This window comes from Pygocentrus nattereri, chromosome 15 (genome assembly GCF_015220715.1).
Source record: "Pygocentrus nattereri isolate fPygNat1 chromosome 15, fPygNat1.pri, whole genome shotgun sequence".
Taxonomy (NCBI): domain Eukaryota; kingdom Metazoa; phylum Chordata; class Actinopteri; order Characiformes; family Serrasalmidae; genus Pygocentrus; species Pygocentrus nattereri.
Window position 1 is genome coordinate 24,678,263 of NC_051225.1, and position 12,016 is coordinate 24,690,278.

The window sequence follows — 12,016 nt, forward strand, 5'->3', positions numbered from 1 at the left end:
CTGCACTCACTTTCTACCTTTCGCTTCTTTGGTTCTGCCATGTTTAGTAACTTGGGGGAAATTTTTGGTGGAGCAACTGCCTTGATCAACAGTATCAGTACACCAGCTCCCCCTGGTGTTAAAACTAAGAAGTGCCATACACTTAAGCAAAAGTTGAAGTGCGGGCCATATTCTATTCTATTCATAAAATGTGCGGGCCGATTAAAGGTGGACCGTACTTTGGACACCCCTGACCTATATAGTGGACCTGGAGCCCCTGAGAACAAGGAAGGAGTTAAGGCTAAAGAACACACTTAGGAGAGCTCTTCAGGCGTTCTTTAGTAAAACAAATAAATCTGTATAAAACCATAAACACTCAAAGACCCCTTTACATTATCACATGGTTCTAAACAGAATCACGGCCTTTACTGAAGAACCGTCTTTTTCAAATGTATAGTACAAAGTCTCTGCTACAATGAAACTGCACCGCATAATGTAGTCGAAACTGAAGCTTAAAGGGGAACTTCAACGAATTTTTAAAATTCGATTATTATTATTTTTTTTTTGTAAAAGCAAATGATTAAACAGTAATTCCAAATGATTGACGTTAAACGTGCTGTTCTAGATAAACGTTTTAAGTCAAAATATTTCAGTGGTGGTAGGAACCAGACGTCTGGAGCGTTTAATGCTTGTAAAGCTCCCTCAAATGAAGCTACTACGTGACATTTAAGGAAAAAATAAGTGATTTTAAAATTTATTTTAGTTTATTTATTCATTTATTTTTTTATTTTCACTTTTAGCACTATTGTACTTACTTACTTCTTTAGCACTGACTGTTCTGGATAGCCATGAAATACGGCCGTGTTTGTGTTGTAGTACGCTGCGAATAAATCCAAGCTGGCAAATTTCACTGTAATGAACGAACCATTCCACATTAAAACTCTTAGTATCAGTGATTAAATTATGTCATTCAGAGGAATTTCCCTATAACCCCAAACTCTTAAATATATGGCAGATGCCAGAAACAGTTTTTTACAAAAATAAAAGCAGAAAAAATGAATAACTTTCCAGCAGACAGTGTAACTCCTTAGCAACACCCTACATGAGGAGGATCACCACCTGTAATCTATTAATCCATCCCTGGGATAATAGTTTAGTTTTCCTTGTTGTTTAAGTCTAGGGTGAAGTTTTTTCCAGCACCCTGAATGATGAAAATCACACCGCGTTCACTGAGCGCGAGGTCCGTTATAACGTCTCTGATGACCGTACATATTACTTAAAAACACTCGAATGAAATTAAGGTATCAATCCTAAATAAATTATTTTTGAATTTGGCCTCTCTATTCATTTCTAATCACTCTTGTTTTCATTGCAACGTTTCGTCGCCGTTTCCTCTCAGGACAGTTTTGACAGAAGCACCTAACTTGCGTCGTCAGTCAGCAACAGGAAGAAAGCCGACGCAGGAGGGGCGCTTATGCTGCTGTCCCGTCGGTTGCTTTAAAATCCTTAACGTGTCTGTTTTTCTCGTCACAGTTATCTAGCTGTAGCTACAGAACAAGTCCGTAACGATGCTCCGAGCCTTTATCTCGGTTTGTGTCCTGCTGGCTGTGTCTCAGGCTGAAAGCCCCACTCCAGGGCCGCCCCCCGCTGCTGCTGTTACCAAAGCAGCCGAAAAAGGAGCCTCGCTGAACGGCAACACCATCGCACCCAAACCCGCGGCCAACATCACCATGTCGGGCATAGATTTGGATGGGTCTATGATTCAGAGGGCGTTATATGTTCTCATTGGCATCACCATAATCGGGGTTCTTTATTTTCTCGTCCGAGCAGTCCGGTAGGTCCGAAGTTTTCTTCGTTAGCGTTAGCGTTAGCGTTAGCTACCTGAGTGGCTATCTGAATTAAATGTCTAACCCAGCTAGGCTGGCTAAGTTAGCTGTTAGGCTAGCATGTATTCATGTTCACAAATGGCCAGTTTCTTACAAAAATGTGTGAACTGAAATGTTTGGTTATCTTATTCACTCATAATTCCACATTTCCTATCAGTCTGAAAAAAACAAGCACGCAGAGGAAGAAATACGGGCTTTTATCAAACTACGACGACACCGTGGAGATGGCACAGCTGGAGAGCGATGAAGACGACACGACTGTTTACGAAGCCAAATCCCTCAGAAGGTGACAGCTGCTTACACTCTAGCTACTTGAAAATCATGTTTTTGTGTGGTTTTGTTGTTGTTGTCAGTTGGTGTCTTGTAGAACCGAACCTTTAGACCGAGACCACTAATCATTATGCTGATTAAGTTAGCAGTGAGTTTTTGCTGATGTGTGTGACTTGTGTTTTTATCAGATGAGTCTGGAGCACTCAGAGGAGGAAGAGTAATGAAGACAATCCGTTCTTTTGGGGCGACTAGAGAAGAAATGCTGGATGATACGATGCTAGATGTCTCCATTTTTCAGCAATAAAGTGGAATGTTTTCTTGTGATGGACTACACTGACCAAAAAGGCCATCTCTGAACTTCTCAGAAGGTCGTGATGTATGCCTTGGAAAGATGGGTGTTGAGTGGATTGTGGGATTAAACCTGTTTCTGTGATGTTTTGTACCAAAACTGCTCATTTCTCTTTGGGCTCTTTTTTTTTCTTTCTTCAGTGAATTCTTCAAACTGTGTACTAATCAGCCAAGCGAAGTCATGACCTTTTGTTCATGGAAACATGGTACTGTACTTGTTTTTGTTGACTTTCATGTTTACTGTCAATGATTTAGTTTAACTGAGCTTTTTTAACTTTCTCCCTCTCTTTTTTTTTTTTTTTTTTTTAAGCTTTATTGTAAATCACATACGGTCATCTCGTCTGTGTTCAGTGGGCCTTAACACAGAAATGGGGGAGGTTTTGTAGGTTTGTCATTCCAAAAAAGTTCCCTTTCAGAACATTCCTGATTAGAAATACACCATAACTACATAACCTGTATGAACATTCTTGGAAATTTAATTTTTTTGAGTTAGGGTTAAACAATGATATTGGAATTGTATTGATGTCTATAGATATTGGCTTTCAAAATGTCAAACCAATATTTGGTGACTCTAAAGGGCCACAATGTTCAGGTGGTGCCAGGCTACTATGCAATATCTCTACATTGCGTTTGCTGTATTGCGTTTGTATCCCTTTATAAATAAATGTTATTTCTCCAAAATGTGCCAAACCAAGTAGATGTATTCCCAGTTTCTACATTTTATAAATGTTTACATGTTGGCTTTGGCAGAAATGTACATTAAAAAAATGCTCGATGCCGGCATGTGGTTACAATTCCCATATCAATGCGGCCCTGGTTTGAGTATTTCACATTCCCACAATCCTTATTTTGCACTTGGAGAATGTTGGAAAGGCTTATTTTCTTGGCTAGTGCTGGTGTAGATGTTCTTCATGGAGAGAAAGTCTGAATGTGTTTTAGGAATCGAAGACGAACTGAGGGAGTGAGAATTTTCTTCTAACGCTCCCGTGTTTCTGCTTATGTGATCATCCTCGTTTTTTGTCTGTAGTCTTTTATGCACAGATATCTCATGTCAGCCAGCTGATGCTGCCAAAGCTGCAAACCTGATGACGAACATGTTGATTAGCTGTGATTTCTCCAGGATGAAAATGTGTTATCTTGTTATTTTTGATTGTGCATTTCTTTATTTCATAAAGCGTGGGAACGTGAGATGGACTAACTCTTGTTGAACCTTGTTAAAGTCAGGGTAAAATGCATGAGACCAGCTGATTTTTGGTTCCAGTGTTTGTTGTTGTGCTATTTGGATGGAATGCATGACATATCTGCAGGTATTTAGTATTCAACATTCAGAAGTCTAAAAGTGTGCCTTTAAGTATTTTTTTAAGTCCAAATGATTGTGATTTGAAATGATTTGTGATAACTCTGTTCTCTGCATTCCTGTATTTTGAAAGCGTTTCTTTGTAAAATAATAATGAAAAGATGATATATTTAATATATTTCTAAATCAGCCTTTTAGAGAAAGTTATATGGAGGGGTGGCAAATTCATGAGCGGTTAATTCATTTCAAATATGATTACATTTTCTGAAATGTACAATTTGCCTCTCTAAAAAGACTGTTGAGAATATATGAGGCTTAATTGGGAAGATAAGGCCTTTGACTTGGATTGTTCCCATTGATCTGTGTGAACAGGCCTGAGTGAGAATGAAATCACAGATAAATACAGTGTCCCACTGGATTCCAGTTCAAAATCCACTTCCATTTGTCCCACTGTAATAGTTGCTCCTACCAGAGGTTATACAGTACAGTTGTACAGTAGGGTGAGTTTGTGTTTTGGGGGCTGTGCCTCTGCTGCTCTTATTGAAAAGTGCTGTTGACAACAGCGTTTCTTTGAAATTGCTTTTAAATAAAGAATCTTCAGCGAAGGCTTTTTGTTGGAGTGTTATTTTAAAAGGCTCATATCATAAAAAAGCCTTGCTTTTTTCATTAAGTGGTTGATACACTACTATTATATCATAAGGTACCATTTAATGTGCAGTGAGATTAGAGCTGGGCCATATGGCAAAAATATTATACTTCAAGAGGTTTTCACAATACACACTATTTTTTACAATGTCTTATAAGTTGGAACAGACAAAGTCAATCAAAGTCTCAAAACTATGAATCCAATTATTTGTGTTCAACATTTCACATACTGGGCTGGACTAAATATAGTGAAACAGGACTACTTGTGCTCTCTGTAATCAAACAAGCAGCCGGGAAGTGTTGTTTTGAACACTGATGTTTACAGTGTGCTCAGAAAAGCACATTGTGATTTGATTGCTCTACTTGGGATACCACAACCTTGAACAGTTATTTAGGTATGACGGCCTGTTCACGTGGAAGTGATAAGCAGTGTTGTTACTGCAGACAGTCTGTAGCAGAGTTACTGGAGCACAAAATATGGGAAAACAACTAAACCTAAACCTTGTGCTCAGGAACAAGATTTGATTACACATTTTCATGTTGAAGGCATAGTAACAAAAACAACCCGTAAAGAGCGGTTGGCAAATGATCACTGATCAGAGCCACTTCCATTTTCTTTCTGTGACTGACTAGTATCAGCTTTCTGTGATTCAGTATTCAGTGGCCCTGAAATCTTTATTAGGCCCCTCATATTCTCTCTGTCCAAAGAAAAACAAATACCTCCAAATCAGTAACTTTACAGGAGAAGGCAAACACACTGACCTTTCAGTGCAAGTCAGAGAGATTTAAGTCCAAGTGATTTTAGAGCATTTCTATTGGTCCATTCCTCTTGAAATTTTCACACAGGAAACAGTACACAGGACAGCTGGTGTGTTGAAATGATGTAGAAAAATAAAAATATGATTTGATATAATCATATATTCATATAATATGAAATATGATATAATGATGTTCTTTGGACAATGACAATATACACTGTATTTCCAAAAGTATTCACCCATCCAAATCATTGAACTCGGGTGTTCTTATCACTTCCATGGCCACAGGTGTATAAAGCCAAGCACCTAGGCCTGCAGACTGCCTCTATAAACATTAGTGAAAGAATGGGTCGCTCTCAGGAGCTCAGTGAATTCCAGCGTGGTACCGTGATAGCAGGGTTGGGATAGCTACTGACAAATGAATAGTTAGCTACTTTGTAGCAACTTTTCTAAAATGTGTAGCTAGCTACAATTTAGCTACTTCTCAAGAAAGAATAGTGGCTGCTTTTAACCACCTTTTAAAAGTAGTGGCTACATTTTAGCTACTTTAAGAGCGCAAATGTCCACCTGATGCACCAAACAGGCCCAACTAATGTGAACAAGACACTGCATTTAGTCCTGCGCCAGAAAGAAACACACAATTGGATGGTGATGGTGGTGTGTTAGTGTGTGTTGTGCTGGCATGAATGGATCAGACACAGCAGTGCTGCTGGAGTTTTTAAAACTTGTGTCCACTCACTGTGCACACCTGTGTTGTTGGTTCACCCTGTAGATGTAAAGTCACAGACAATAGCTCACCTGCTGCTGCACAGTTTGTTTTGGTCATCCTTTACTTCATATTTTTGGTTGGTGGACTATTCTCAGTCCAGCAGTGAAACTGAGGTGTTTAAGAACTCCAGCAGTGCTGCTGTGTCTGATCCACTCAGACCAGCACAACACACACTAACACACCACCACCACATCAGTGTTACTGCAGTGCTTTCCAACTTTCCAACTCAATGCACCACATTAGCCACATGTTCACTATCATCCCAAGAGCTGATTAACCATATACAGACTACAGGAAATCATTATTAATTACTCAACATTGAATATTGTTAAGCACCTTATCCACTCAGAGGAGAACGCTAAAAGCCCGACACACAACATGCCACACAGCCAAGAAACCTAAAAGACTAGTGTGTTCACAGCAAATGTGGGACAGAGGGATCCTGCTGCTCAGTAAGAACAAGAGCAGGTGTGTTTTGGTCATAAATAAGACACAGCACAAATGGGACTCCCACATGAATCACAGTGGTAATAATCACCACCACGTCCATCCCACCTTCAGCATCACCCCTGCTGTTTTTGTCTTCAGAGAGAGAGAAGCAAATATGTAAATGTGCAAAGCAGTCTGAATTCCTTTCATGCTCAGGAAAATTAATCAAGTTTTAATCCAGTTAGATTAATTACTCCAGCATTCTGATGAACCCAGCAGGAAATCTGACACACAATACCAGTAATGACATAAAAGAACAATAAATCATATTATTGATATGTAATGTCTGACAAGAGCAAAGAAACCTTTAGAAACATTTAATATTGCTTGTTCATCCAAATGGTAGCCTGTATGTAATTGACATCTAATTATGAAATTGACATCAACGTTTCTGTTGTAGTTATAATACGTATGTTCTTCACAATATATTAACATCTAAATTGGCTCATCTAGTATGTGAGCATGTGGGGACGAGTGGGAGATTCTGGAGACGGGTTCACCACAGAGAGTGAGTCGAACACAGCCTTATGAGTTCCAATTCCCAGGTGGATTTAATCGTGGGTTCCAGCATACATGAGCAAGCCACCAACATTTTGAGCAAAAACAAGAAAAAACTGTATAAAAACAGAACAAACATCTAAAAAGTACTCAAGTCCGTAAAGACTTATATGCAGCACTTCCTGAACTGAGACTGGCTAACAGCAGCCAGCAGGTCTAGCCACGAAGTTATCTAGGCCAAACAAAGGAACACAGACTCACATCAAGACCGACCAACCAGCAACCCCAACAGGAAGCCCTCTTAAACCGGTAGCCCCACCCCCAATTAAGCTGGGCCGTACCATTACTACCGGCAAGGGTTACCTAAAAACACAAACATGACATACACACACTACTGCAGTAACAAAAGATACAGACATGTCATATATTGTTTTAGTGCACTTAGCTACTAAGAATAATTAATTATATGTCCATCAATTTTAATATGTCTCCACCCCTCGGGCATTTCAGGAACTGTAACCCCCCTCCCCCCCTTTGTGAGCTCAGTTTTGCCAGAAGAAACAAATGTGTGACAATGTCACTCCTTCTGTTAGTGGCTTTAGGAACAACAACAAAAAAGATTTATACTCCAAAGTATATCAATTATGAACTTCGTAATAGACCTAAGCTATGTATGGTAGCAGGAGCGTCAGGAGCGACATGCTTACCCCCCCCTTAACCCAGATACCATCACGAAGAGATGCACCCCTCTCAACCCAAGACCAAACTTCCAAACCTGGAGCCTGCTCATATAGAGCAAGCAGATCAGCCAAATGTTTAACAACAGGTTGTTCACAGGGTGACAGGACATATTCGATAGGTAAAAGACAAGCTCTTTTAGCCACATTATCAGCCAAACAGTTGCCTTGGTGTTCAAAAGACGTGACAGAAGAATGGGCTTTTATTTTAATAATAGGAACCTGTTTTGTAAGTGTGAGTGCTTGCATTAGGTCAGCCACCTGCTGGGCATGTTTCATTGGGGTTCCATTTGCTGTCAGAAAATGTCTTTGCTTCCATAAGGATATGCTGTGAACATACTTTGAATCAATTGAAAACCTTTGACTCAAATTTGCTTTCAAACAGTTAGCAAGCACACAGGCACAAGTTAGTGCTACCAGTTCTACCTGTTGTGTTCTGAATAATGATCCAGCAATCTCCTGTAGCTACTTCTTCATACTGCCCACCCTGTGCATCGTCCCATATCAAGGACGCGGGAAGAGCCATCTGTGAATAACACAACATCAGCATTTGAAAAGGTGTTTTAACACACATATTTTGCACCCCAATAGACACCAGAGTTTCACAATCATGGTCATGTGAATGATCCAGTTGCACCACGTGACTGCAAATAACATGTGCAGGTAACCTCTTTGATAACTCAATTAGGGCCAGTTAAACTGGATTGCTCTCAGGCAAGGTGACATACCAAGAGCATACTGTGTCTATTTTAGCAGAGTAATAAAGCACAGGTCTCTCTCTCTCCATGAGTTTGAGTTAAACAGCTAGACCTAGGGCACAGCATAACACAGGTTTAAGAGAGATGAAATGAAGAGAATGAAAGCTCTTAACTGATCATCAGTTAGCTGAAACTCTCTGCTTTTCTGGTTTACTTAGATCGCAGAGTGAATAAGCAGATTTTTGCATAAGCCTTAATTTAAGGTAATTGCACAACCCCACAAAAGACTGCAGCTTTCTAATGTATTAGGTCATAAATAGCACATACTGTGGCACAACAGTCAGGAAAACAGTCAGGACTGCTGAGCCTGTAAAACCAGCAGTCCAAAATAGTGAACAGAGGATTAAGCTTTTTTTCTTATAATGCTTTGTCCTAATGAATGCAGGTAGTTTAACAAAGAAAACATGCTCAACCTTTAGTTAGCCACAATCTCTGTGAGACTTGGACCCATTCAGACATAAAAATAAAACTATAATTCCTTGTCCCATGAACTGATTGATGACACTAAATGCCACCATGACAACACAGGACAACCATAAAACCTGCACAAACCCCAGTACAGGTCAGAGGTCAGCTCTATTTTGGGCTTTTTAAACACAGCTTTAATTGTAACTGAAACTCAACTCTGAGCTGTCCAGGAAGTTAGTCCCAGTCACTGTATCAGACTTATTTTAAAGTATCAACTTCTCCTTACGTTTACACTTCCACAGGCCTATTTTGCCTTGGAGGCAGCATGCAGTAAGACATGCTCTGCGAGTTTGCTGTCTACTTGCTTGCCAGAATGACATATGTTGCTTCTCATCTAGGGACCATATTTTATCTGAATGAACAGGCACTTCCTTTTGATACTGTTTGTCCTAACTAGATGAGTCTATATGTTTATATAACTCTTCATCCACTCTGACAATGAAAACATTATCAGATCAATCAGGTGCCCCCTACCACCCCTCTGTGTGGTAGTTTTCTCTCCTGCCATGGGCTTATGGCAACAGGCCACGATACGGGCCTAAACACACTACCACAGTCTTCCCCTCCATTCTGTTAACGAGAGGAGGATAAACCGTTACTGGATAACAGGGTTTGCTTCGAAATGGGCACTCACCTACAGCATAGAGAGGAGATGTCCAATCCGGGTCACGGCACCACTGTAAAATTTCAAACCCTTGGGATCCAGGAAACCAGCCATATGTCTGTTGCAGTGAAGTTTATTGGTCGCGCGCAGGACAACAGACAACCAGCTAGCCTGTAAGACATTGGGCTAACACAGAATGCCAAGATGCCAAGAATAGACACAGCTCATACAGGACAAGTAACAGGTGTGACAAAACATGACCATGTAGGAATAACCGCAAAAAATAGGCAGCTTAAAACACAATGTCAGCACATGCGCACAGATACAGAATGTATATCACAATTCAAAATAATAAATTCCATCACCACAACACCTTTGGGATGAATTAGAGCGGAGGCTGTGAGTCAGGCCTTCTCTTTGTGGAAAGCCTTCCCAGAAGAGCTGAAGCTGTTATAGCTGCAAAGTGTGGACAGACATCATATTAAACCCTATGGATTAAGAATGGGATGTCACTTAAGTTCATATGCGTGCGAAGGCAGACAAGCAAATACTTTTGGAAATATAATGTATGTACTGACACAAGTGTACACCCATGACTCATAGAAAGACCTCACCAGTTAGCTTCCATCAACACTACACAAACAGAAGTGATGTCTATTTATCTCCCTCTTATTCACGATGTATCTCATCTATGAATCCTTCAGAACCGGCAACGTGACATATTCATTATTCATAAATCCATAAATCTTTGTCACATGGCAAAATATGATGTATAATTATAGTTTTATGCTTTGAAAGCATCAACAATAGCAAACAAATTACTATTATTCTTTTTTTATAAATTGAAAGTAATTTAATTATATACATGGCCACTGTATTAGGTACTATTCAATTGCTTGTTAACACAAATAGCTAATCAGCCAATCACATGGCTGCAACTCAGTGGATTTAGGCATGTAGAGGTGTTCAAGACAACTTGCTGAAGTGCAGACCGAGCATCAGAACGGGGAAAAAAGGTGATTTAAGGGACTTTGAACGTGGCATGGTTGATGGTGCCAGACGGGCTGGACTGAGTATTTCAGAAACTGCTGATCTACTGGGATTTTCACATGCAATCATCTCTAGGGTTTACAGAGAATGATCAGAAAAAGAGAAAATGTCCAGTGAGCGGCAGTTGTGTGGACGAAAATGCCTTGTTGATGTGAGAGGTCAGAGGGGAATGGGCAGACTGGTTTGAGATGATAGGAAGCCAACAGTAACTCAAATAACCAACCAAAATCTCTAAGGAGTGTTTCCAACACCTTGTTGAAAGTATGCCGCGAAGAAGTAAGGCAGTTCTGAAAGCAAAAGGGGCTCCACCCTTTTAGGTGTACCTAATGAAGTGGCCGGTGTGTGTATACATACCCACAGTGTTCAGCACGGTGTAAAAAATTCTGTAGCCGCCAGATGGCGCCCTCAGACCATATACAGCAGAGACGTGGCAGTAAAGCAGAAGCTCAGCACAGTAAGGTGAAGAAAACACTTTCCGCCAACACATCAAGGCCAAACAAAGTGATCTGTGTTTCTGCTGTAAAATGTATAAGAAGAGAGAACAGTGTGTTCTGTGAACAATACATGTCTTCACTTGAATGCAAAAAATGAAGCTCCTTGGAATAAAATCAGATGGGCTGGAATCACTCAGGAGATGAACTTAGGAGATGGCACAAGTAAAAGATATTTTGCTGTTAGTTGCCAAAATGTATATTGTATTTTTTTTTTTGGAGAGAAATATGATATACCTTAATAAATGTTGTGTCTTTAAATGGCCAGATCCCACCGCAGGCCCAAAGTTTTATTACACATTTCTATAACTTCAGAATAGCTCAGCCAGTTTGCAATGAAATCCCTGTAGTTACTGAATAATAAGCCTTAGTATGTAACAAGCCTGGGGTTTGAAGGGGTAGGCAAGTTCTAGTGAATTTAACACTTTTTCTTTTTTTTCAAAGTACAACAAAACATTATTAGAACCGCTTAACTGTAATTTGGAAGACCGACCTAATTAATTCTGTAATTTAACACATAGAGTATAATTTTCTGTATTACATTGTATTAATTACATTCACACTTGTATGTGTATGAAAAGCCTATATATTAATTTTAAGCCCTAAAAATGATTAGCACACCCCCTTTCATAGCTGACCTTCTACCCTATGCTCCTGCCCATTCTTTGAGATCTTCTGACAGTGGCCTCTTGATGGTCCCTGTCCACATTTTCAAGAACCCCTAAATTTTGGAACACTCTTCCTCCATCACTTCGACTCTTGCTCCTCCTTCCCTTCCTTTAAGTTCAAGCTTAAAATGTGTGTCTTCTCTGCCAGTACTTTCCCTCTTCTTCCCCAACCTGACGATGAGCAGCTTTAACTTTCTTTGCTATGATTAGTGGGAAGGCCTTGGTGCCTTGTAGGCCTTCAGAAAAGACCTCATGACTTCTGGAAATTAAAAATACATTTGTCATTTTAGTTCATTTTTAT

General features: G+C 39.9%; 1 protein-coding gene across 1 annotated transcript; it reads left to right on the forward strand.

Annotated features, from left to right (window-relative positions):
* The first annotated feature begins 1,396 nt into the window (after positions 1 to 1,396).
* Positions 1,397 to 4,385, forward strand: fam174c (family with sequence similarity 174 member C). Its single transcript, XM_017714273.2, has 3 exons — positions 1,397 to 1,813; positions 2,023 to 2,151; positions 2,324 to 4,385. The coding sequence occupies exons 1-3, from the start codon at positions 1,548 to 1,550 to the stop codon at positions 2,325 to 2,327; spliced, it is 399 nt and encodes a 132-aa protein (XP_017569762.1). The 5' UTR covers positions 1,397 to 1,547; the 3' UTR covers positions 2,328 to 4,385.
* The last annotated feature ends 7,631 nt before the right edge of the window (positions 4,386 to 12,016 follow it).

What these genes read in the sequence shown, in the direction of transcription:
- fam174c (XM_017714273.2), top strand. Translation starts at nt 1,548, where the DNA reads ATGCTCCGAGCCTTTATCTCGGTTTGTGTCCTGCTGGCTGTGTCTCAG. An exon ending in TTTCTCGTCCGAGCAGTCCG is followed by an intron (nt 1,814 to 2,022) that starts GTAGGTCCGAAG and finishes ATTTCCTATCAG; the next exon opens with TCTGAAAAAAACAAGCACGC.